Here is a 23,322-nt window from a genome sequence, read left to right as displayed (position 1 = left end):
TCAGTTCCTACATCTGCTGGGAAGTAGGAAGCACCACAGAAGTGAGAGGTTAAAAAGTAAATGAACTGAAGCGAGCAGCATCGTGTCTGAGGATGATTAGAGCTTCTTGCCACCTCAGGCTCTGGATTTGGGCTGAAATATAGTAATGCTTTATTAAGTATTGCATAATGTAGAAATAATTCCATGGATTCAGTTGCCTTTTGGATTGTTCTAAGAAATGTCAGTGAAACATTTGAGGTTAGTTTTGAAACTTGTACTATAAAAAACTTATGCAGTATCTGCAGTTTTCACTGAAAATATCCTCATGGTTGCTAAAATTTCCTAGCTTTTGGTTTTAAGTACCTCATTGGCCAAAGAAATCCACCAAAATGAAAGAGTCTTTTCTATAGGTGCTCTTACAATCACCAGTTTCTGATATGTGATAATATCTTGCGTATTGTAGACACACACCCAAGACACACACAAGACAAACACGCACACACACACACACACGAATATGATTTGCTATGGAAATCGTGACTAAACGTACATACATAAACAGCAATTAATCATTATGACAATTTGTTCAGAAATTGTGTAAGACTCCAGCAGTCTGTGCAGATACCAGTCTCTAATGTTTCAACACCACATATACAAGATTTAAGGGGTACATTTGGTTTTAGCAAATCTGATAACTTCAACAACTTTTTCGATATTGATGATCTATGTTATTCGTAATACACCAAAGTGTGACACAGTCACCATCCTTATAATGCACCTTCACTGCATAGCAGTGAAAGTTATTGTCTTATTGACATATTTGGGAACAAAATCCACAAACAGATCATCATGTTGAAGAGCACACAGGAGATCATCCCGGGACACCCAGCATTCCACAGTACACCCATCACACCAGCATTACAAGAAAGATAATCACATAAGCCTTCAGAGTGGTTTATTTCATTATCTCACATTAGCATATTGTACTGGACCTTTAAATGAACATAGGACGACCTCATTGTTGAATGCTCCCTGCATGCGTAAACCTACTACACAGGGTAGCTGCCTCTCCTAATCCCAGTCTGGAAAGCTGCAAGGATGGAAATGTGTAGTATTTGGTCAGTTGTTGCTGCTTAACAAATGTTACAACTGTAAATAAATGAACTGTGCAGAATATGACATAACTGATTAATTACCATTTTTCAATACAATACTGATATAAGAGTAACATGATATGGCATACAGTATATATGCTGCACAAGTACTGTTCATTATAATAAATTTGAATCTATATCCAATATTCTAATGATAAATATGAAATCATTTCTTAATTAAGGTTAGTACCCACTGTGTTGTGCTTACATCCCAGTGTAACTGAGGGCAGGCGGCAGAGCACATCTGTTCATGACTCAGACCCATGAATTCATACAGCTCTTCGAAACCAGAAGCTGTATATTTGTGAGTCCACTGGAAAGCTGTGTCATGCCTAACTGTAAGGTATAAGTTGAGAAGCTTTAAATATTTGCATAGTAAGAGTAACCCCAGTGTGAGAGGAGGCATGATGGTATGAAGTCGGCCTCCACTTGTACATCAGAGTGAGGCAGAGTGCAATTTCTTTGACAAAAGGGGGCTCAGCTATTGCTCTGTCATAGGTGAGTATATGTGAGGAGGCTTCAGGATGACGGGACAACCTCACTTAATCATCCTGAAACTCACCAGGGCACTTTATTTCCCCCATGCCCTCAGCCTGGCATGCCTGCCTCTGCAACCACTCATGCCTATGTGTATTTGGCAATGTCCTCTGGGAGCATGTGGAGGAACAGTCGTGTTCAGAAGAAGACAAGTCCTCAAAACATCTCCATAAAAAAAATGTTTTTAAAAAGCAGGTAGCTGGTCTTTATCCTTCTTTTTTTTCTTTTTTCCAAGTCCACACTGCTTTAAATTACAGCGCACTGTATTTTGTATATTTTGTTGTTGTCATCAACTGAACCAGCTTGGAGATCCCAGCAACAAAACCACAGTTGAAACAAGTGACATTTTGAGGGCTTCCTAGCAGACTGGTGATGGACAGAAGTTACCAGCGATGAAGGTGAGTCCTCTCCTCACTGTGTGACCCACACTGGGCTCTACTGCACTCCCAAAGTAACAGTCATGCCTGATCTTCCTGCATAGAACAGTCTCCTGCAGTAGGACAGACAAAGCGATATGAGTGCCCTGCAACTCACGGGCTAGTGAGCTGTATCTGGATATGAGCGAGAAAAGAGGATTTTCTGGTTTTATTCTTCTTGCTCTTGGTCGACACATTTAAATAGGCTGTAAAATCCCTTTCAAATGCTTCATTCTCACTGGTTCTTCATTCTCTCTGCCACTGCTCGTCTAGGCTAGTTCCCGAAGAAGCAACAGCTGTTTTGGCCTAAGTGGTGTCTGACTGTCACTCCGTAGCCATCATACGCTACTACAATCTGCTTATGATCTCCTCGTCACTTTCACTGCTCTTGTCTTTTGTGTCTTCGTCACATGTACATGGCGCGTGTGCCAACGGTTTGCTTTCTTCCACCTCCTCCTTCAGCTCTTCGATTTCGTTCTCATCACCACCGAGCACGCAGGTTTTATTGCCCCTGCCTAGAGCCAACACACCAGAGGGCTTTTCGCTCTCACTCTCTTCCCCCGGACCTTCGGGCTCCCCATCCTCCTCACACACTGAGTAGATCCTGCCAGTGTTGCCAGTGTTGGATGTCCCTCTGTGGCGGACTTGGTTGTACAGTCCAGAGAAGTCTCTTGCGGTCCTATTGCTAGATTTCATTTCTGAAGCCACGGGGACAGACCCGTTAGCCAGGCAGTGCTCCGGGCCCTTGGCGTTTGTTTTAGAGTTTGTCTTCAGATTTTGCTGGAGCATAGAGGCGGTGACACTGAGAAGTTTAAGTTTGCCCTTCAGCTGACCTCCAGGGGGAGCGGATGAACACTTGAGAGGGCGGTCAGTGTAGGCAAGGCTCGACGTTCCTGCGTTTGCTTTAGAACCTTGTAGTCCTGGTTTGATCCCTTTCATCATCCCAAGAACTTCGTACCGAAAACTGGAAATGTCCTGCTTTAGCTCCTGAAGAACAAATATGTAAATAAGGTGTCAAATATGTAACTAAGGATAATATTAGGCATATGGACAACAGCATACGATTGTGGATTTACCACGTCGTTATCAGAGAAAAAGAGCCAGTCACCTTGAAGTTCTCTTCTGTTAGGCCCTCCTCTGTCTTGGCGTCTCTGATCATCGCAGCCACGTAGCGCTTGACCAGATTTCGCAGCACTTCCTACAGTAACAGCAAGGAAATTAGAGAATAAACGCCTGGAAGGCTCCCAACACCATACACACTATACACAGAGAATACACAAGCTGGCCTGAGATGCCCTGTTATGTCTATGATGCCTGTGATGCCTGTCATGTCTGTAATGTTTGTGATGTCTGTGATGCCTGTCATGTCTGTGATGTCTGTGATGCCTATCATGTCTGTGATATTTGTGATGCCTGTCATGTCTGTGATATTTGTGATACCTGTCATGTCTGTGATGTTTGTGATGCCTGTCATGCCTGTGATGTTTGTGATGCCTGTCATGTCTGTGATTCTTGTGATGTCTGATGCTTGTGATACCTGTCATGTCTGTGATGTTTGTGATGTCTGTGATGCCTGTCATGTCTGTGATGCTTGTGATGTCTGTGATGTTTGTGATGTCTGTGATGCCTGTCATGTCTGCGATGTTTGTGATGCCTGTCATGTCTGTGATGTTTGTGATGCCTGTCATTTCTGTGATATTTGTGATGTTTGTAATGCCTGTCATGTCCGTCATGTCTGTGATGTTTGTGATGCTTGTCATGTCTGTGATATTTGTGATGTCTGTGATGCCTGTCCTGTCTGTGATGTTTGTGATGTCTGTGATACCTGTCATGTCTGTGATGTTTGTGATGCCTGTGTTGCCTGTCATGTCTGTGATGTTTGTGATGTTTGTGATGTCTGTGATGCCTCTGATGTCCGTGATGTCTGTGATGCTGCATTAAAAGAGTCTGTTGTGCTACGTTTAGCAAAAGAAGTTGTGAAAGGACATATGGTGATTTATGACACAGGAGATCAGAAGGTGAAGCATTACGAGTAGTAATTCTTCTGAGGGTTTGATATACTGCACAGTGGAAGACGCGTATAAAGGCTGATTGCTTCTTAAGAGACGTAATTACCTGATACTGGTGACTGATGCGCACATTCTCTGCTGCTCTCCTCTGTGGGAGGAGGAAAATTACTTGACTATTGACTTAACAACAAATTCACAGCCTCTAGTTTGTTGTGGTCTAGGGCAGTGAGGCTCCCAGCACAGATATCAGCATAGGAGATTTAAAGGAACAGGCAGAGTAAGACACTATATATTGGTGTGTCCCACTGTAAAGGACTCCTGCGTTATCTCAGATTATATGATGTGGTCAAGGTATCTTGTGATTCATAAAACACGAGGCATAAATGCTGGAAATGACAACAGATATCAGATAAGGGCTTACACTAAGTGACCCAAAAGTCTCAGTTCTCTTTGATCTCGTACTCTTGAAGATGTGCGCCTTGATCCATCTGATCAGGTACCACGCCGACTTTGGGCTGGGAATCAGATTGAACGGAGGAGGCAAAGTCCCTCCCTCCTCGAAGTAGCTCATCCACAGCTTGGTTCGTGCAAACTTCCACTCAATGTCAGCGTGATCCTGCAAGGTGGCAGCGGGGAGAAATATTCTTAGAATAAAACCAAGCAAGTCAGATGACACGCAAAAAATAAACCAGCAGTCGGCAGGCACATAGGAGAAGCATTAAGGATGCATTTTTTTCAGCATGTGAAAGGCAAAAACGTCTTTGTGAGAAGCCTAAAAGATATGAGTCCAGGTAAAAAGACAACAGCAACACTCACTGCAATGTGCTGATAGGAGTTGTTCATCATGGCGATCAACATGTTGAGAAGCACTACTAGGGAAATAATGTTGTACGTCCCAAACATGGTGGCTCCCACAAACTCAGTGAACTGGTGGTCTGGGTCTACATTGGTCACGTGCAGACTGATGAGCCCGAAGATGGACCAAAACAAGGACTGCAGCGTTTCGAATAACCTGAAAAGACAAGAGGTTGTGATGTGTGTGGTTCCCCCCAACCAGAGTCCAACCCAAACTGGACCCTCGTCCGGTTTAGAAATCTGCACGTTCACTCACGTGGAGAAGGCGTTGTTCTGATGCAGGCAGCGGATGCCCTTACAGTTGCCTGTCTTTTCGGAAGCATCTGTCTCGTAGTAGAAGTAGAGCTGGTTGAGGCCGTTGGCGAAGGCCAGCAGGACCAGGCAGTAGATGAAGAGGAACTTTAGGATGTCCAAGAGCATACGGCCCAGTGAGATCTGCAGCGGGCCCAGGTGTGAGTTGGCTGTGAACAGCGAGATGAGGCGCAGCGAGCTGAAGATGTTGGCAATGGCGAACAGAGCCTCTGCCACCAGGGTGGGGTGCCACATCTCCCACTCGTTCCGTGGTTTATCGCCACTGTACTGGTGAGAGAAATGTCACAAGATGCAGATTTGTGATTATTCTGAGCACAAAAGAAGTCTAATCAGCAGGAAATTGGCTTTTCTCAACTCTTTACAAATAGATGGCAAAAAGCGTTTGTGATTCGCTTTGTTTTCACAGTAGGCTATTGCTGTAGCATACCTTTGTGTAAGCTACAATCTTCAGAGAGATAGTGGCTAGGTACAGAGAGTTCATGACAAAATCCATGAGGTTCCACCAGTCGTGGATGTAGTCCTGAAAGCCTCCATCCCACATCTGTTTGATCTCCGCCCAGATGAAGCCTGCAAACAGTAAAAAAAAATTTTAAAATCCTCAAATGCTCCCTCAGTTTGCAGCTCAAAGACATTACATGCAACTCATGTTCCTAACACCTCATCTGTGCTCATTGCCACTCGTACTACCAGATTTGCCCTCCAAACCGCTCTACTCCAGCGAGTCCGCTTTCTGTTTGGTTCCCTGGGCCGGCTTTGGCCGGCACTCCTGGCTGGAGTTACCTAGAACCCAAGGGAGGATCATCCATTCCACGGTGGTGGGTGGCGGACCCTGCCGGTGCGAGTCGGTGGTGACGATATGCTGAGAGGCCAGGAGGAGGAGAAAGAGGAAGGTCAGGTAGGAGGCCGTGTGGCAGATGAACTTGATGAAGGGCTTGCGGATGAAGAGGCCGTAGTGGCTCTTGGGGGCGATCAGGTAGAAGAGGGAGAAGAGGGGGAAGAGGAGACCAATAAAGATGCACGTGATGAGCTTGCCGGCCCAGTGGCGCCGCCTCCAGCCTGGGAACTCGTCGTACCAGCGTGAAGCCAGGAGCTGTTGACAGTTCGGCTGCGCTACAAACTAACCGATCATAGACAAGGACAAAATGAAAGAGTTTAATAAGAGAAATCATTTTCACTTAATAAACATGTTAAGTTAAATTAATAGGCCTGAGCAGGTGTATTAACACAATGGAAAATGAAAGCAACCACTTGTTTTTAAAGATATAGGACACTTTTTCATGTCTACGCGGTGCCTTTAACATCAGGTAAATAATCTAGGAGACTGATCCCTCTTTCACTCTTATTCCCTTGCCATGGATACAGTAAAACAATATCAGTGTTTTTCTTCTATCATCTTCTGATAAAAAATGTTACTAATTTAAGTTAGTTGTAAAAGCAGACTGACTATCCAAGGAAATCCAAGTCACAAAGAAAACAAACGACAAAGAGGCCTTTTAACAGTACAGTGCAAAAAACACACAAGGCTTCCTGACTCCAGCTTCAGATTGCATAAGAACCCCCCCCCCCCCCCCCCAAGTTGCTGTATCAGAGTGTTCCACATTTATCACAGTCATCTGCACAGCACATGTGGAAGTTCCACTTTGTCCCGAGACACCGTTAGGTTCACACACTCAACAAACGATGTCGAATTTATCGCTGTGTATGAAATGGCTATATAGGTGTAATCAGGGGAGTGACGTTCCCTGCGAGAGCCAGGGGACATTTCCAACCATCTCCCAGTTAAGGTACCTTAATCTTTGCTCAGCTGATGTCATTAAGTAAATGTGTCCATGGAGAAGGAAAGAGGAAGATCTGCATGCAAAAAGAAAAGGCAAAGACCCAAAAAGAACCCACAGTGCAGCATTGACTGCCAAATACACACACTGTGCATTCTCTGACACGTGCCTCCCATCACAGGCAGCAAAAGGCTCCACACACAAAATACAATGGAATAGTGGCTTAGAATCCTGAATGATGATGTAACCAAAGGACTATACTAAAGCAAAATTGTTCACACCTTTAAACATTTTTTTAAAATGAATTTTCTGCTCCCTGATTTACTGGATAATTTGAGGAAATCTGTACTTCACATGTACAGATGTGCACATGCACACACCCATATACATAAACCGCATAGTAAAACTGAGGACACTGTTGTACTCACTAAGCAAGCTCCAGAACACTATCCTGCATCTACAGTAATAAGTCAAGTGGACAAACAGACAATAAATCTTTCTGCCACCTGCACCCAGAATCTAAATAAACACACACACACACACACACACATACACACACACACACACACACACACACACACACACACACACACACACACACACACACACACACACAATGTGTTTTTGATGGAGCTGGCTGTGGGGCTCTATCAAGTGTTCGCTAGGACGGCCTTGATTCCCAGGAATGATCCATATAGATAAACAAACATACCATCCACTTAGTGCTGTGGTCACCTCTGTAAGGCCATGTGGATAAACAGAGCAATGAAATCGTGCACCATGTAGTTATGACACATCCACTCTTTACAGGAACATAAAGACAATCAAAATGATTCCGGATGAAAGGCACATCCAATACTATCTATTGCTGTGTATAAACTGTGCTGGAGGATGACATCATGCATAAAGTATCCCTTCACAAATCCAGACGTATCACAAAAAGAAAAAAAAAAACATTGACCTTTCTTTTCAATTTATTTTAGTTTAGTTACATAAATTTAACCAACTGCACTGCCAGTGAAAACTTTGTTGTCAGTGAGAATGTTTGGGGATTATCAAATATGTGCCATTACAAATCAAGCTGCATATGTAAACATAAATAAACAGTGGATGCTACCATCATGAGGAACTACCCAGCCAAGCCTAAAAGCAACTGTGGAAATGCCTCTCATAAGTGCTGAATGTCAATGGGGCTCACAGTGGCTTATCAAGTCTTATCAAAGAAGTTAGACTTGCTGGTCGACCCTATCACCCCATCCTGCAGAATGACAGAGCTGTTCCAGAATCAGAACTGAATTTTTGTTACCATGGGAACAAAGATTAATGAAGTTGCCTATTGAAGACCCCCTGAAATAACCAGAAATATTTACTTATCCATTCCGGTGCCGAGTGGAATCTGGCAGCCCCTTGGAGCGCTACACTGGCGTGGAGACACGTTAAGACAGGGTTTATCATCCGCAGGGCCACAATTTCTCCGTGTGTGTGTGTGTGTGTGTGTGTGTGTTGGTGAAAGGTGGCAAGACAGAGGGGTGATTTGATGCTCATTGGCCAAACTCATTCAGGAAGATTTGATTTCACACGCACGAAGATGCCAATAAATTAAACTCCTGCATGGAGAAATCCATTTGCACTGCTGGAGGAAAAGACACCTGCAGCTCAAGTCCATCCAGTTCACATTATACAGATTTGAACTGAATTTTTTTTTTTTTAAATCACTGTGAGCTCTACACCGTAATATTGTTGATTTTTCTGTGTATAAATCCTGCTTTGAATTGTGTTTGATGTAACATACAGTTTGTACAGGTATAAGTGGCTGATCCGGTATTATGAAGGGTTGTTATTTTGAACAGGTAGATATGATAAGTTAAGCAAGTGCCATAGCTGTATATTCAAGACATATATGAATGTTCTGAAACATACGTTTCTGTTATGACTACCAAAAGATGGTAATTAAACTGGAAAATCTGATGAATATTGCACAAATGCATCTCCATTGCATCTGATGCACAGAAGGGGGAGACATAGATCTACATGTAATTAAGTATTGAATTTGGTGTTTTTCAGTCAGATCATTAGACAGACTGCGTGCATCATTCCTATATGAGCCTCACAATGGTTAGAAAATAAATTATGAAATTTATTATAAGTCTGAAATGCCATAAAACAAGGCAGTACCATCTGAAAATCAAGAACTGAAGTAATTTGGCTGCTTGGACAGAAAAACGTATGCAGAAGGTAATTTTGCCCAAGACTAATGACCACAAGCCTGGAAGCGCAGCTTAAAATGCAGCACATCTACGTGCACCCTCTGTCTGTCAGGTTCACCCCCGAACTGTTGCCCCAAACTGCGACAGCCAGGCTCACCTCTTTCTGGTGGTACTTAATAGCCAGCCTGAGCCTGGCAAGGTCACTGTTCCCCTCGTCCTCCAGCGGAATGTTGTCGTCCCTGTAGTTGAGGATGGTCTCCAGCTCACGGGAGCTGCGTGTCTGGTCCAGAAGGTCCTTGGCAAACTGCTTGCACTGCTGCGACAGCTCCTCGTACTCCGCCTTGAACTCATTCTCCACCTTGCTGAGCTCCTGCAGCTCCCAGCTGAGGCGGAAGGCGGTGAGGAAGGGGTCCTCACTGGACAGCGCCACCAGCGACGGGCTGGCCAGCGCCCGGTAGATGTTGAGGCGGGAGCGCGAGTGCCTGAGGCTGTCTACGTCCGAGCCGGACACGCACTCCACGCAGTTACAGCGCACCTCATGCGGCTGAGGCATGGATACGCCCTTCTGCACCAACAGTTTGATGATTTCGTAGTTGTTGGTGTGGGCCGCAAGGATGATAGGTGTGATGTCAGGGGTGAAGTCGGAAAACTGCTTGTCCAGCAGGATGGGTGGAACCTGCAAGAAGAAATAGAAAAATACCCTTTCAGGGGAAGAAAGAATATTGGCTCTATTTATTACAGGTGTGAGCCCATGTCAACAGTACATCGCGTGTCAGAGGTATTTTGCCATTTACCCAGCCAAGCATCTTTATTTAGACAACAAGTCTACCTAAATGTGTCAATCTAGCCTTTGCCAAATTTAGTACAGGGATTGGAAATCCGGAAGCCAAATACATAAACAGATAGACGTTTCTGTCTTTTGCTCCACCAGATTCGGACATGCTCTCTGCTGCCTGACTATAAATGCACTAATACATGCTAAAGTTTTGTTGATATGCCCTTCCGGATTTTTCGAGAGGTGAAATATGTAGTTCCACTCAACTATAAATAAATCAAGCAAACAATACATTCTCCTCCAACCACTGAGAGATGGAGTACATGCATTTTCCTGCTAACAGCTATTTAATATGACAAATGTATTCTACTTTGCAGTGACATCTGCTGGCAGAATTATCAATTTAGCAAACATTCCCCAACCCCTTGCACATAATTTATTAAATGAGCTATCTGAAAAAGTTTCAAAATCATATTTTCCGCATATTTCACAGTGTTTTTTGTGTGTGCTGTGCAAGCTGCCGTAGTAAGATACAGTGCAACATTCACTCTCTTAGGTTTCCATACAACAAGACATCACAACAGCAGAAATGTGAATTATGAAAGAGTAGAACTGGATAAATGTCATCCCAGAAGTCTGGGAGAAAAAAAAAATCATACCATCTGAAAATTCACCTCTCTCTGATTTTAGAATAGAGGAAACCTAGAGGACCTATAAGCAGCTTTTCTGCTGGATGGAAAAGAGGTACTGTTGCAGGGACTGAAGCCTTCAACCTGTACAGAGTCTTTCTGATGCTCTAAAGACAACAGTTTAAGTCTTAGAAGTCACTGTGGCTTTTACTATAGGAGTCATTTGGGGGTTAAGGTGGAACATTGTGTGCCTGTGTTCACATGTGCTTGAGACAGAGACAATGGGTCTTTCACTTCTGTAAGTCGCTCTGCATAAGAGCGTCTGCCGGATGCCATAATTGGAAATGGAAATGAAAAGAAGGAACTGTAAGTCCCACAAGTGTTACAGGCAAGTTCACCTTTCCTCCTCTGGGAGCAGGTGACTGTAGAAATGCAAGAACAGAAGCTGCACCTTGTACCTTTTCTATGCATGCACCCCATTAACTTGCACAATAACAAGATCTTAAATCAAGACTTCATAATAGAGTGTGCATAACAGTTCATCCCACACACGGTTTTTTCGCATATTCTGGAGTACATAGGAATAAATGAAACATTCTGCAGTGGAGGTGGGACTGAGACTTAAGATAAGGCTGCTCTGCAGGAGACAACAGAGCCACAACTCAGCCCGCAACCCACTCTGGAGCTCACAGAACCAATGCTTCAGTTAATTGTTGAGTAACACTTTACTGCTCATAGCCGCTGTGACAGTACAACTATGACATTAGACACAACTCAGTATGACATACTGAGTAACAATGCCAAACAATTTGATATTTTTTGCTAACTCTGCTTACTTACCCTGTGTGCATTATACTCCATTTTCCATGATGTAAAGACAGAGTATCAGTGCACTGTTATGCATTGTTACTCTGGTAACTTACACTGGTAATTAATAGTGTAATTACACTGTAAGGAATGGTAAAGTGTCCCCCGTTGTGCTTTGAGGGGACCGTCTCTGGGTCCCGGAGGCGGTTCTGTCCTACCTGCATGCCCCCGCTGGGTTTTTTATGGTTCAGCAGCAGCTCCACAGCACCCACCACCTCCTTGCGGATGGCGTGGAGGAGCGCGTCTCCCACGTAGACGTTGAAGCGGAGGAGGAGCTCGATGATCTCCAGGTTCTCGTTCTCGATGGCGATGAGCAGGGCCGTACGGCCCAGTGGGTCGATGCAGTTGATGTTGATCTTGAAGTAGATCTCGGCCTCCTCCAAGGCCTGCTTCACACTGGCATAGTCGCCCTTCTCGACTGCGCACAGGTAGGCCTTCTCCTGGGGCGAGAGCTCGGACTCGGCCCGTACGATCCGCAGAGGGATGCGGTCCCGGTATGAGGAGCTGTCTGTTCGGCGGTAGTACAGCTGGGACATCGCTGCTAGGCCATCTTACACTGGGTGGAGCGGGGGGCGGGTCAGTGGGTCGCACGCGACAACAGCACGCATGCACAACTAATACGCTAAGGACAGAGGTCAGGAGGAGAAAGGTGGAAGGGTGTCTAAACGGGTTTTGCTTAATGGACATGTCTGACTCTACTACAGAAGAAATGGCTTTTGGTGTTATCACTGCTGTTAATGCTACACCCTACATTCTGTAAGGGCTACTCTCACAATTCACTATTCACAAATAACTATTCCTGAAAATTATTTTTTATTCATGCAAGTGGTTTTGTTAAGTGCCCAATGTGAAAAGGTGTGGGATTTGGGTAGAGGCAGAGTTATTCTGATAATAGGCTAATAGAATAATAATAATGTTAATTCATTATAGTGATAATTAGCAGTATAATGAATTAACAGTGTAATAGATAAATACAGTTTTTAACCTGAATATGTGCTCTAACATACTAGAACATACTGTCTTAAAACAGGAGATTATTATTCTAGACTACAGTAACATGATGGAGGCTTCAAATGTTTGTGCAGTTTACATTTTTAGAACCTATATTTATAGAACCTGAAGATTCATGGCTAAGGTATAAACAAATAATCCATGCCAAAGCAAGGCCACTTTTTTTGTGAAAAAATCTTCCAGTGTACCACACAGAACCTGAGGCAAAATGCCAATGAAATGTGAGCATTGTATCTACTATAAGTTAAAGTGCCTACACATGATCTCCCCAATATCAACTGCCAAAACAATGCAAGTTTAAACTTTTAGTGAATGAAAACTTAGCCAGTCCTTAGGTATTGATTTATAAAACACGTTGTTTATTTAACATGTTTAACATGTTTATTTAAACGACCTACTAAAAGGGTTTCCATAATGATTAACCACTCTCAAAGGAACAAGTACCCCCAAATCAATCAAAGCAGACCGAACCAGTATTACTAATATGCCTTGTCATCTCAGGAAGTGTACGAACCTTAGGAAATTCCCAAACGCCTTTAGGGCGATGCAGAGAAAAAAAAAAAAGGCAGTGCATGGTTTAGCACATCGAAGTGCGCTCTGAAGCCGTAGGCATACGACGCCCGTGCCATTTGGAATGTGGGCCCGTGCCTCTCAGGGTGTTGACTGACACCCCATTTCCACAAGCTACACGGCACTGCTGCCGGTAATAACAACTGTTTTCCAAAATAAGGGATATGCCGCCTGTATGTTTGTGGCATGATGCCTACAACCAATCTTGGTATAATGCTGTTCTGTTTCTGTTATGTGCTGCTAGAAACTGGCAACATTCAGGATATTACGACTTTGGTCTTGTATGTCTTCTTGAGACTAAGTGAGAAAAATAACCTTAACGGTTATGCATGGTTTTATATAGTTTTTCCCTGGTGCCTACTCTTTGTACTGATTTATCAGCATTAGTCGTGAGTGACAAATATATGACTCATTTTTGTTTCTTTTTCTTTTTCGTTTCTCTAGCTGAAGCAACATATCTGTGTGTCTCTGGCGGCTCCGATGAGACAATCCGTTACGCACTGCGATGTACCGAATGGAAGATTTGAAGGTTTGTGATATTTTCGGCGGTAGTATGGCTCCGTAGTTCACGTGAACCGATTTGCGTTTTAACGCAAAATGCGCAAAGAAATGTTCATGGTTCAGTACTTCACTGGCTGACAAATGACTGCTTCATTTTGTGTAACGCTTCAACAGTAACGCACTGGCACATGTGAACGCACTGAACTCGCGCAGCGAAGCTCACCTTTAGGTTTCGGGTGTTCTGCATATCGCAGAGTAGCTCGTGACTTCAATGCGATTTCCTTTGAAGCGCACAACAGGTGCTCGTAAGTGCGACGAAAACCTACGTGTCTGCTAAAGGGAAGAAAGCGAGAAAACGGTGTACTCCAGCCGCCACCACGGGAAACAGCGCGGTCATGCAACAGTAATCAAAGTACACTATCAAAACATTTTCAGCTTCAGTGCTCCTCCAGTATCCGTAAGTGCAATGAAGTTATCTGTTCGTATGTTCCAGTGGCTGGGGAAAGAGGACACGAAGCTAAACAGTTTTTTTTTTGTGCAAACTGTCCTTAAATATCAGCTCGGGTGTCCCCTTCTCCTTGCGGGTCTCTGCGTGTAACTCCAGTTCAGCGCGCGCGTTCTCATTTTGCAAGGGATTGAAGAGCTCCACTCGCTGAAAAGACTTGGAGTGTGGCAGACAGCAAACGGTTTGGATGTTTATTCGCTCGCTAGCTGCATCTCTCTCTCTCTCTCTCTCTCTCTCTCTCTCTCTCTCTCTCTCTCTCTCTCTCTCTCTGTGTGTGTGTGTGTCTCTGTTTTTCCCTCCCTAACGTCTTCTTCTCTCTTGCCTTCTTGACGCGACACTAGATATCAGCATCAACACTAGCGCCCGAGTATAAAAGCATTCTGCTCTCGCCTGAACCCTATAAACAGGTGGTAACAGGTGACCAGCAAGTGGAGGGTTCAAGCCGCTTCGTTAAGGGACACCCCTAAGTTCACTTTACGATAGCGTCGCCATAAGGAGTGCGCTCACAGTGTACAGTCTTGTCCAAAGCGGCCTTTGATCAAACGCATAAAGCATAAATTGTGCTCCCCGTTGCCGCACTCGGCGGTAACGACGGCGAGCCCGTGACCTGGTTTTGTCTTATTCGCAACGGAGACTCCCACAAAAACTATTTTATCTCCCCGGAGCACCAGGGTCTAAAACATAGCGGGGCTGGAGAATCGAAGCACTTGCGCCAGAACTGCATGTCAGTGTGCGCTTAGAGCTCTCCTAGCAGGCTAGTATAGTTGTGATGTTTCAGACTCACTGTTGCATAACCCATCGTAACAGAAATGCGGCGCATGTGTCATTGTATAGACTAACGATTCAACGTGAGGAAAATATTATTTTTCTACAGGAGCGGCTATGAGACGGTAAACGGTGTGTCGTATGCGCTACTGAACTAGGATGCCGGGGGCCTCCGGCGCCACAGAATAGAACCCTTGAGAGCCGGATAATCCTCACATCCACGTGGTACTAAGAACAACATGCATTATTCATTGCAAAGCCATTTATAGCATCGCTAACAATGATCAGATGTAACATAGTCAATACAAATAAAGGTCAGAAATCTGACTAAACAGTGTCAAGGGAGCAGCAAGTATTGTGAATTCTCCATAGACTTGGGAGCTCTGTGAGCATTCAGTAAGTGCAATAACTTCTTTGCCAAGTGCATAGTGAAGTAGCCAAACAAGTGACACAGGCAATCCTATTAAAGGGCTGTGGATGTTGTTTAGGTTGAGCCATTATAGTCTTTGTCTGACATGAAGCAGCATCCTCAGATTATCCCCCCTGTGTCGAGGAGGAATTTTACTGAATAAGTACAACTTTACTGACTCCATTTGAGATCTCGCAGACTCAGTGTGCTGGAGGTGCCTGCCGTAGGGTGATCAGGACAGAGGGGAAGCAAACTCCAGCAGCTGTTTATGTTTACATCTGAACCCCATGTGGCTGCAGGGAACCCTCAGCAAGAACCACAGATGTGCTGGTGCCACACGCAAACAAAAAAACAAAGAACGAAGAAGAATACATGCATAAACACACACACACACACACACACACACACACACACACACACACACACACACACACGACTGTACACATACATGCACATGCACACAATATCAGAAAAATGATATATGATAAGTGTAAGCCAGTTGAAACATTGCCCAATGCTTTTGTCCAAGTAGTGACACTAAATTATTATAAAATGGACCAATCTCATAGAATGTCACTATTGATTTGTTGGATGGGACGCAATGAATCACATTTTTCCGTCTTCCTCTTCCCTGGCAAGGGGGAGATTTGTGCATGCGTAAAGTGAAATAAGCGCAGCGGAGAGGTTCCCTAAGGCCACCACGTCTACTGCCGCTGTTTAAATCCCCATTACGATCAGCCACACAGAGACCCAGGCAATTAAAATTGATCGGCTCTTATCAGTATGAAACGCAGACGGCCTGCTACTGCACACTGCAGTGGAAAGCATTCAGGGCACAAATTAATATTTGTAAAAGGAAACCAATAGGAGAGACCAGCGGCTGAAGTAGTGGAATTCAGTGTCTCAGTGTTGTTATCAAAGAACTGTGTGTGCCATTGAGACCAGTGGTATATCTAATGCAACACAGTTCTTTTCTTTCAGCTCTCTGCTCTAGCTCCTTGTACTCGACATATAACAGTGACTGTATGTAGCTAAAAAAGTAGACCAAAAAAAAGGAAGCCCACATGAGATCAGCACTGTCAAAGAAACGTCTAGACACAAGGAGAAGGAGAAAAGAAAGATCAGCACAGAAAAGGAGTGACAGCTCACAGGGCCTCAGTCATTACCCCACTCTTACTACTAGTGGGTTTTCATTGATACACATGGGGAGGGAAGGTGATCCCGTCTGATCCAATCCCACAGAAGAGCTTCTGCAGCACAGTCTATGATAGGTGTCAGAACACACAGTGCATCACAGCTTGCTGTGTATGACCGATCAGTGGCCATACTGACCCATATCCACTGCCAAAAGCCTGGGAGCCTGAGAACTGGACCATGAAGTCTCATCTTCTGAATCACATTTTCTTTTACATCGCGGGTGGGTGTGTGAGTGCCGCTTACCAGGATGCACTATGGGAAGAAGGCCAGCCGGCAGTGTGACGCTCTGGGCAGTGTTCTGCTGGGAATCCTTGGGTCCATGTGAATGTTACATTGACACATAGCTGCTACCTAAACAATATTGCAGATCAAATACACCCCTTCATGGTAACAGTATTCCCTAATGGCAGTGGCCTCTTCAATCAGGATAATGTCACACTGCAGAAATTGTTCTGAAATGGTTTGAGGAAGATGACAAAGAGTACCAGATATTGACTTGGCCTCCAAATTTCCCAGATCTCAATCCAGTCAAGCATGTGTGGGATGTGCTAGAAAAACAAGTCCCATCCATGCAGGTCCCACCCATAACTTGCAGGATCTGCTGCTAATGTCTAAGATATTAGAAGGACTTATATACAAAACAGTCATACTTAATATGAAAAAAAGACTGAAAATGCCCCATTCGCTAATCTGTATTAATATACGAAATGCAAAATTATTTGGAGGATTACAGTAGTACTAGTTCACTACATCTCTGTCAAGTTTTTAATAATGGCTGCTGGCTTATTTCACATCTTTCCTCTGGATGACGCTGGTGGTGCCTTGGTTTAATCCTGCTTTTGTCATTGCTATAGCAGAATCCCTGGGTTCGGGGCAGCATGGCTCCATTTTTTCCCTTCAGCTCCCCTCAGAGTTTCTGCTTCATGCTGTTTCAGGCGGCCACTCCTTGCTCATTACTGCTTTCGTAGTAGACCTGCATGCATGCTGAGCCGCTTTGTGACACACATTGGATTTAACAGAACTATGTTGAATAACAAGTTTTCATTTATATGATTTTTCTTAATTGTTATGATAGATGAGCATGTTTTCCTTATAAGTGTTGAGGTTCAGTTCTATGGCAAACATTCAGTGTTTGGATGAAAACCCATAATCAGAAATAGCCACTTTCCTGATGTTTGTTAGCTGTAATCTTAGATAAATAGACCTATGCCTTTTCACTAAACAGCCCCCACAGAGCTAACTCATGTCACTGATGTACAAACTAAACATGTTCTCACTCATTTCCTGAATTTCCATTTTCTTAGGTCATACTGGATGGGTTTATTCGAGGGACGATGAATGTACATTAGGTCTAGATTTGATTAGCGCAAGAGTCAGATTTCTTTCTGGCAGAGTCCTGCCTCTTTCTCTACACTCTCACCAGGCTTCATTTATAAACCAGTGTAGCGTTGGTAATGTTTTGTCATTAGCATTTGGAGAAAGCAATACATTGCAAGCTAACATCACTATTTTCTTTCACAGTGTGCAAGCCTTGTGCCAACATCTTTATAAAATTGCCTTCTAACTAATTAAAAGATATAGAAATTAGTTATATAGGTATGTAGTTATATAAACATCAGTTTACAGATATCAATAGTCATGTGCATGCCCAACTCCATATAATAGTTGCTATATAATTACAAACTAATTACCAAACTGATTTGTTTGAGCAAATCTTTATGATTGGTGATGTAAGTGAAGGTGGAGGTTAATGTGAGAAATTTTAATTTTTGCTTGCAATGTAATGCAATGACTGTGCTGCTTGCAGGAAAAACACATGGATAAGAATACAATAAAACCAAGAGTGAACTTCGTCAAATAGCCTCAGAAACAGCAAACTATTTTGTTCTACTAGTGTAGTGCTTTTGACAACAGACTTTAGTGTCTGTTGCAAAGAAAAGAATTCTGAGGAAACATGGGAAAGAGATCTCAGTGAAGTTTTGGGCTCAAAACACAGTAATAAAATTATTTATAGAAGTAGGACCATTTTAGATCTTTACGGAAGCGATTAATAGGTGTTGAAGGTTCAAATGGTCTAAAAGAGCATTATTGATTATTTTATATAGTATAGAGCATATTAAAATATGAATTTACTGCAGATGATGATAATGCTGGATGCGGGTTCATGGAGAGGTCAAGGCCATGCAGGAGTTTATGAGGCTTCAGTGCGCTACTGCAGTTTTCCTCTTCTCTTTGCATATAATTTTTCTTTATTTCCTTTACATAATAGTCAATGTATATTAATGATTAATGGTTAATGATTAATGATGCTCATCAATAGTATGGCTTTATCAATATAGTATGTTTTTTTTTTAATATACCGAAGATACATAGTAGTTCTTTATTTCACCTTTAATTTAACCCGGCAAGTCAGCATACTCTTATTTACAATGGTAGCCTGGCAATTAGCAAAAGGCACTCGAGGAATAAGAAATACAAAGAGGGATAAAGTAATCAATGGCAAAGCAACATTTGGAGAAAGCAAAAATGATAATAATAAAAAAAGACCAAAATTTAACACCAAACAGTGCTCACCAAAATTGAACACAAATGCGATAGACATGATGGGCCTGAAATAAGTTAAGAAAAGCATATAGAGGTATCAATAAAAATGTGTTTTGTATAATTCTTAAACTTAGAAAATTAGATAAAAGATTCTGGTTTTAATGTTTTTTTGTAGCGTGTTACTTGCAGTTACCATTACTTGCAGTGTCAGACTGAAATGTATTTGTTTTAGGGATGCTCAGTTGGATGAAGATCTGGTGTTGTGTTTTGCAGATACCCACTGTGTCAGGGTTGGTAAATAGGGTGGTGTCCGTCCTAGAAGAGTCTTATATATTGATGTAAACAAGTGGATATTGTGATGAGTGTGTAAAGAGGGTCAGTTGAGCAGAGAGGAGAGTAGTTCTTTTTTTCGTATTTGTTCAAACTCTCCTGTTCTAAAAACTGGGTTCAAACAGTCGATTTCCACTTCATGCTGCCAGCTCCACCTGTCAGGCATGCCAGCTATGACAGTGGCAAACCATCTGTAAGAGTGTAGCAGGCACTGACTCAGGCTGTCAGCTGAGCAACCAGGGGCTGGAATTCAGAACCGGCGGAATGGAGGAAACGAGAGAACGTCTGAGAAAATGTGGAACAGGGAAAGGGAGAAGAAAAAATAACCTGCCTGAGATGTCTAGCAACGCCTTCCGTTGCCTAGACTACGGGTCCCTGGAGACGGCGAGACGAGCACCCTGTGAATAATTGTGTAAATCACCGACTAGAGGGGTGGAATCAGCATGTCAGGTGTCACCCACCTGTGTAACTTCTTACCCGAGAGGTTCCCTTTCCCTTGTGATCCAAGACCAGTTTCCGTTACCCAAATCCAAATCTCAGCCATCTTAGGCAAGATGGTTAACAGATCTCCGTTCAGCGTGGGGGCATGCTTTGTGTCATTGCTATGGTTAGTGTGCCAAATGCCACCCACAGGAAGTGGTAGCTCATGCTTTCCAGCTCCAAGAAACCCCCAAATGTTGCCAATCCCGGGGGCTGCACCTCACCTCTGAGCTCCAGACTTGCTCAAGGCAGACCATACGTGCCAGAGTGAAACGTGAGTGTCGTAATTAGCAAGCAAGCCGTAGCAGGTGACAGAGAGAATGCAGCAGCACAGTGTGAGGGGCATGCGCTTCTCGCCGATTGCTGGATACACCCTGTGAGGACCGACTTTTGGCCAAGGTTTCATTTTTGGAAGGGGATGAAAAGAAAGGTTTCAGGTTGCCCAGGTCTTTGATGGTTTTAAAGATTAGCATCAGCAAGTTTGCCGATGAGAGCTTTCCAACAAGCTTGGCAGTATCAGTGTTTTGGCACCTGCTGTAATAGTATTTACTGATGGAGGATTTCATAGTTAACTGTACAGTTTGAGATGATTTTTGCATATACACAAAAAACAGGAGATACTCAGTTTAATCTACGCTTCTCAGAAGGATTTTTTATTGCTTTTTGAAATCCTCTTTATTATATATTATTTCTAAGTTTTGCAATAGTATTCCCAGCAGATCTTTATCTGCGAACATTGAGCAGAGGCTCACAACTCTGTCGTGGTCAGTCTTCACGTATATACATAAGTTTGCTAGTATTGCGTCACAGGCTATTCAGCCAAAGCCCAGCCAACACTGCCAGACCAAAAAAAAGATCCTTCCTGTCTCCATCATGCACCTTACCACAGTTCCTACAGTCGGAGCTTTCTCGCAGTGAATAACCGCCTTTAGCAATCGATCCAGCACTAGAGTAACAAGGTAAGGTGGCTGATGCAATTCAAAAGACACTGGAACATGTCGATGTCGCGCACAGGGCTGGTATGAAAGGATCAATATCCACATCCAACAGAGGCACCAGTGTCCTCTGCCTTAAGATGATCTCAGGGTGGTTTACCTGTATTTATTCCTCAGAAAATGCACATAATATTAGAATTCTAAGATTCTGCTCCTATTATCTGTTCTCATCAAATTAAAATTATCAACAATAACATTAAGTGGTAAGGCAAGTAAATGTTCAGATAAATTTACTGTCTGTTGAGTGCAACATAGACAACACTGAGGGAAAAAGAAACAATGCATAAAGAAAAAACAGAGACCCAAGAGGCAATTTAATTTCAATCAATCCATTAGCAGAAAATAATTAATATATTTTATCCATGTATACCCTCCCCCCAAATAAATCAGTTTAGATAAATTAGCAGCAATGATCTTCTGCCCAAGTAATTTGTTAAGCAAGGCTAGCCATTAATTCAGTATATAGACTATACCAGTAGTTCATGAGTAAATGATTCAGTAGTTTGTCAGTATAGACAGTGAGTGGTTAGCAGATTGCACCAGGGCCCTGCCAAGCACAGCACATTAAAAGGAGTGAAGCATCCCACTAATCTCATATTAGCCAGACACATCCAGGATTCACTCACTACAAGCCATACGTGTAGCATTTGTAATATTGATAAAACAGATAATAATCCAAAAGTGCTTTTCACCTGATGCCCAACCCCAAAATAACTTCCTGATCTTTTTGGGGGTGTGCCTCATGAAAAAAAAAAATCACAAGCAAACGATGGAATCAAGAGAATGACGAGTGGAACAGACTGAGCATGCAAAACACAGCACAGGCGGGCGGTTCCTCTGTCGCAGACGAGTGGCGTGTGAAGTGTCTGAAAAGAGCTGATGTCGTGTCCATTTTCTCTTCTAAACCCTCAGAGAGCGAGTGGGTGGTGAACAGCAGACACTACATACTCCTGTGTGGTCTGGAGATGCCCATAAGAGACGTGAGACTACAGCAAACACGGCCCACTTCAAGTGCTTCTCAGGGAGAGCCCTGCAACAATAACCAAAGTCATTCTGGGGCTTTACGTGACTGGGGCTGGTGTTGCCATGGACATGTTTGCCATAGAAACAAAGGATTGTGCAGATTTACATTTATGAATACATTTCTAATGATCTTAATAAGCATTATTGCCTATAAGCTGACAAATGAAATACTCAAGCGCAATTTGAAAATGTAAAAATAACAGCTCCTAATAACATGTAAGCCAAGAAAACCTCAGCTCAGCCACTGTCGAGTGGAGCTGAAATATTGTGTTTTATTTAGGGGTCAGGAGTGAGCTCCCATCTTGTCTCCAATTGATTGGGCCCCCTTGATAAGTCCAAGACGGAGACTAAATCAACAAATCAGAAGGATTGGTTCCAACTCAGGGACTGAGGTAATTGGGCTACTCGTGCCTATAGGCAAAGTGGAATTCGAAATGGGCAAAAATCAAACAACTCATTTCAGACCTGGCGGTAATAAGAGAAGAGGATGTCTTTTTAGGCTTGCAGTGTATCACAAGCTATTTCCACCAATTTGTGCCTCAGGAAAAAAAAAGAAAGAAAGAAAGCAGAGAAAAACATTATTTTGAGACGTGTCTGTCCAAATCCTAAACCACTGTGCGTTATTATTCAGCAAAGGTTTTCATTTCAGCAAAGCCAGAATCACAGTTTCTATTTAAATGTTCTTTTCTTCATCTGTTTATTTCTTTTAGTAAGCTTGCAGCATGATTAATAACCTTTGCAAATAAAGGATAGGATAACGCTATCCTGGTTTTTTGTTCTCAGGGCTGCCCGTCACGGTTAGCCGGTCATCCAGAGAGGACACAGCCACCTTAAACAGGGAGCGTCCTACACCCCTACCTCGTTCCCAGTCACCGGAGTTTTAATCAAGTACACCTGTTCATACTTATCTTTGTTATTTAAACCTACAGGTCTCTGGAGAAGGCGCTGCACATTAGCAGTCTAAGCCAGACGGAATGCTCATCCCGTGCATCGCTTCCCAAGATCCTCAGATTTAGGATACTTGTTTTGTTGTGGATTTGTTTAAGATCATGGAGAATAAAGAGCTCTTTAGCTCGACCTTATCTCTCACTTCCTCTGTGCCGTCGCTAGCGTCACACTGCCTAACAATGTAATGCTTCCAGCTACTGTGTTATCACATTTCATCAAAAAATCAAGTTCCTGGTTATAAAATCTAATAAGCTCAACTGAAAAGCAGTCACACAGAGAAGTGTTTCTGGAACAGTTTAAAGATTTTTGTCTCGCAGCAACCAAATAGCTCTGACTGGGAAGTTCTTAGTTAGGAACTACTACAAAGTGGCTGCGTAAAGTCTACCCACACACACAGCAAATATGTTTAAACATATATTTTTAAATGCATTTCACATTTTTAACATGTATGTGTACATAAAGAAGTTTCCTCTTTGCCACTTCTGCAAATAAGCTATTTGAACTAAGTGCAGATATTTCTTTAGTGATC

The 23,322-nt window shown here is 43.1% G+C and overlaps 1 protein-coding gene and 2 long non-coding RNA genes across 4 annotated transcripts; 2 read left to right on the top strand and 1 right to left on the bottom strand.

Annotated features, from left to right (window-relative positions):
* Positions 1–919: 919 nt before the first annotated feature.
* On the bottom strand, positions 920–13,910 carry trpc4a (transient receptor potential cation channel, subfamily C, member 4a). Its single transcript, XM_027000855.2, has 11 exons — positions 13,821–13,910; positions 11,674–12,071; positions 9,402–9,920; positions 6,043–6,379; positions 5,690–5,829; positions 5,207–5,529; positions 4,912–5,107; positions 4,517–4,711; positions 4,202–4,243; positions 3,195–3,284; positions 920–3,073 (listed from the first exon to the last, which is right to left on the bottom strand). Exons 2-11 carry the CDS (start codon positions 12,049–12,051, stop codon positions 2,435–2,437), a joined length of 2,859 nt encoding a protein of 952 aa, XP_026856656.2. The 5' UTR covers positions 12,052–12,071; positions 13,821–13,910; the 3' UTR covers positions 920–2,434.
* On the top strand, positions 13,140–22,894 carry LOC113571744. Its single transcript, XR_003410022.2, has 3 exons — positions 13,140–13,229; positions 13,541–13,625; positions 22,775–22,894. It is a non-coding gene; the product is annotated as an uncharacterized LOC113571744 (long non-coding RNA).
* LOC113571743 lies at positions 13,856–22,686 on the top strand. 2 transcript variants are annotated; one of them, XR_004777057.1, is made up of 5 exons: positions 13,856–14,054; positions 14,157–14,283; positions 21,735–21,802; positions 22,126–22,237; positions 22,629–22,686. It is a non-coding gene; the product is annotated as an uncharacterized LOC113571743 (long non-coding RNA). The 2 variants fall into 2 exon arrangements; XR_003410021.2 differs by having other exon boundaries at positions 13,859–14,283.
* Positions 22,895–23,322: the final 428 nt, after the last annotated feature.

Source organism: Electrophorus electricus, chromosome 17, assembly GCF_013358815.1.
Source record: "Electrophorus electricus isolate fEleEle1 chromosome 17, fEleEle1.pri, whole genome shotgun sequence".
NCBI lineage: Eukaryota > Metazoa > Chordata > Actinopteri > Gymnotiformes > Gymnotidae > Electrophorus > Electrophorus electricus.
The sequence above is the reverse complement of the archived record's forward strand: the minus strand, read 5'-3'. Positions and strand labels throughout refer to the sequence as shown.

Coding starts and splice junctions, on each gene's coding strand:
- trpc4a (XM_027000855.2), bottom strand. CDS start 12,051: ATGTCCCAGCTGTACTACCGCCGAACAGACAGCTCCTCATACCGGGAC. Junction 9,921..11,673: donor AACCCAGCGGGGGCATGCAG/GTAGGACAGAAC, acceptor TTCTTCTTGCAG/GTTCCACCCATCCTGCTGGA. Junction 5,108..5,206: donor CAGAACAACGCCTTCTCCAC/GTGAGTGAACGT, acceptor TTGTCTTTTCAG/GTTATTCGAAACGCTGCAGT.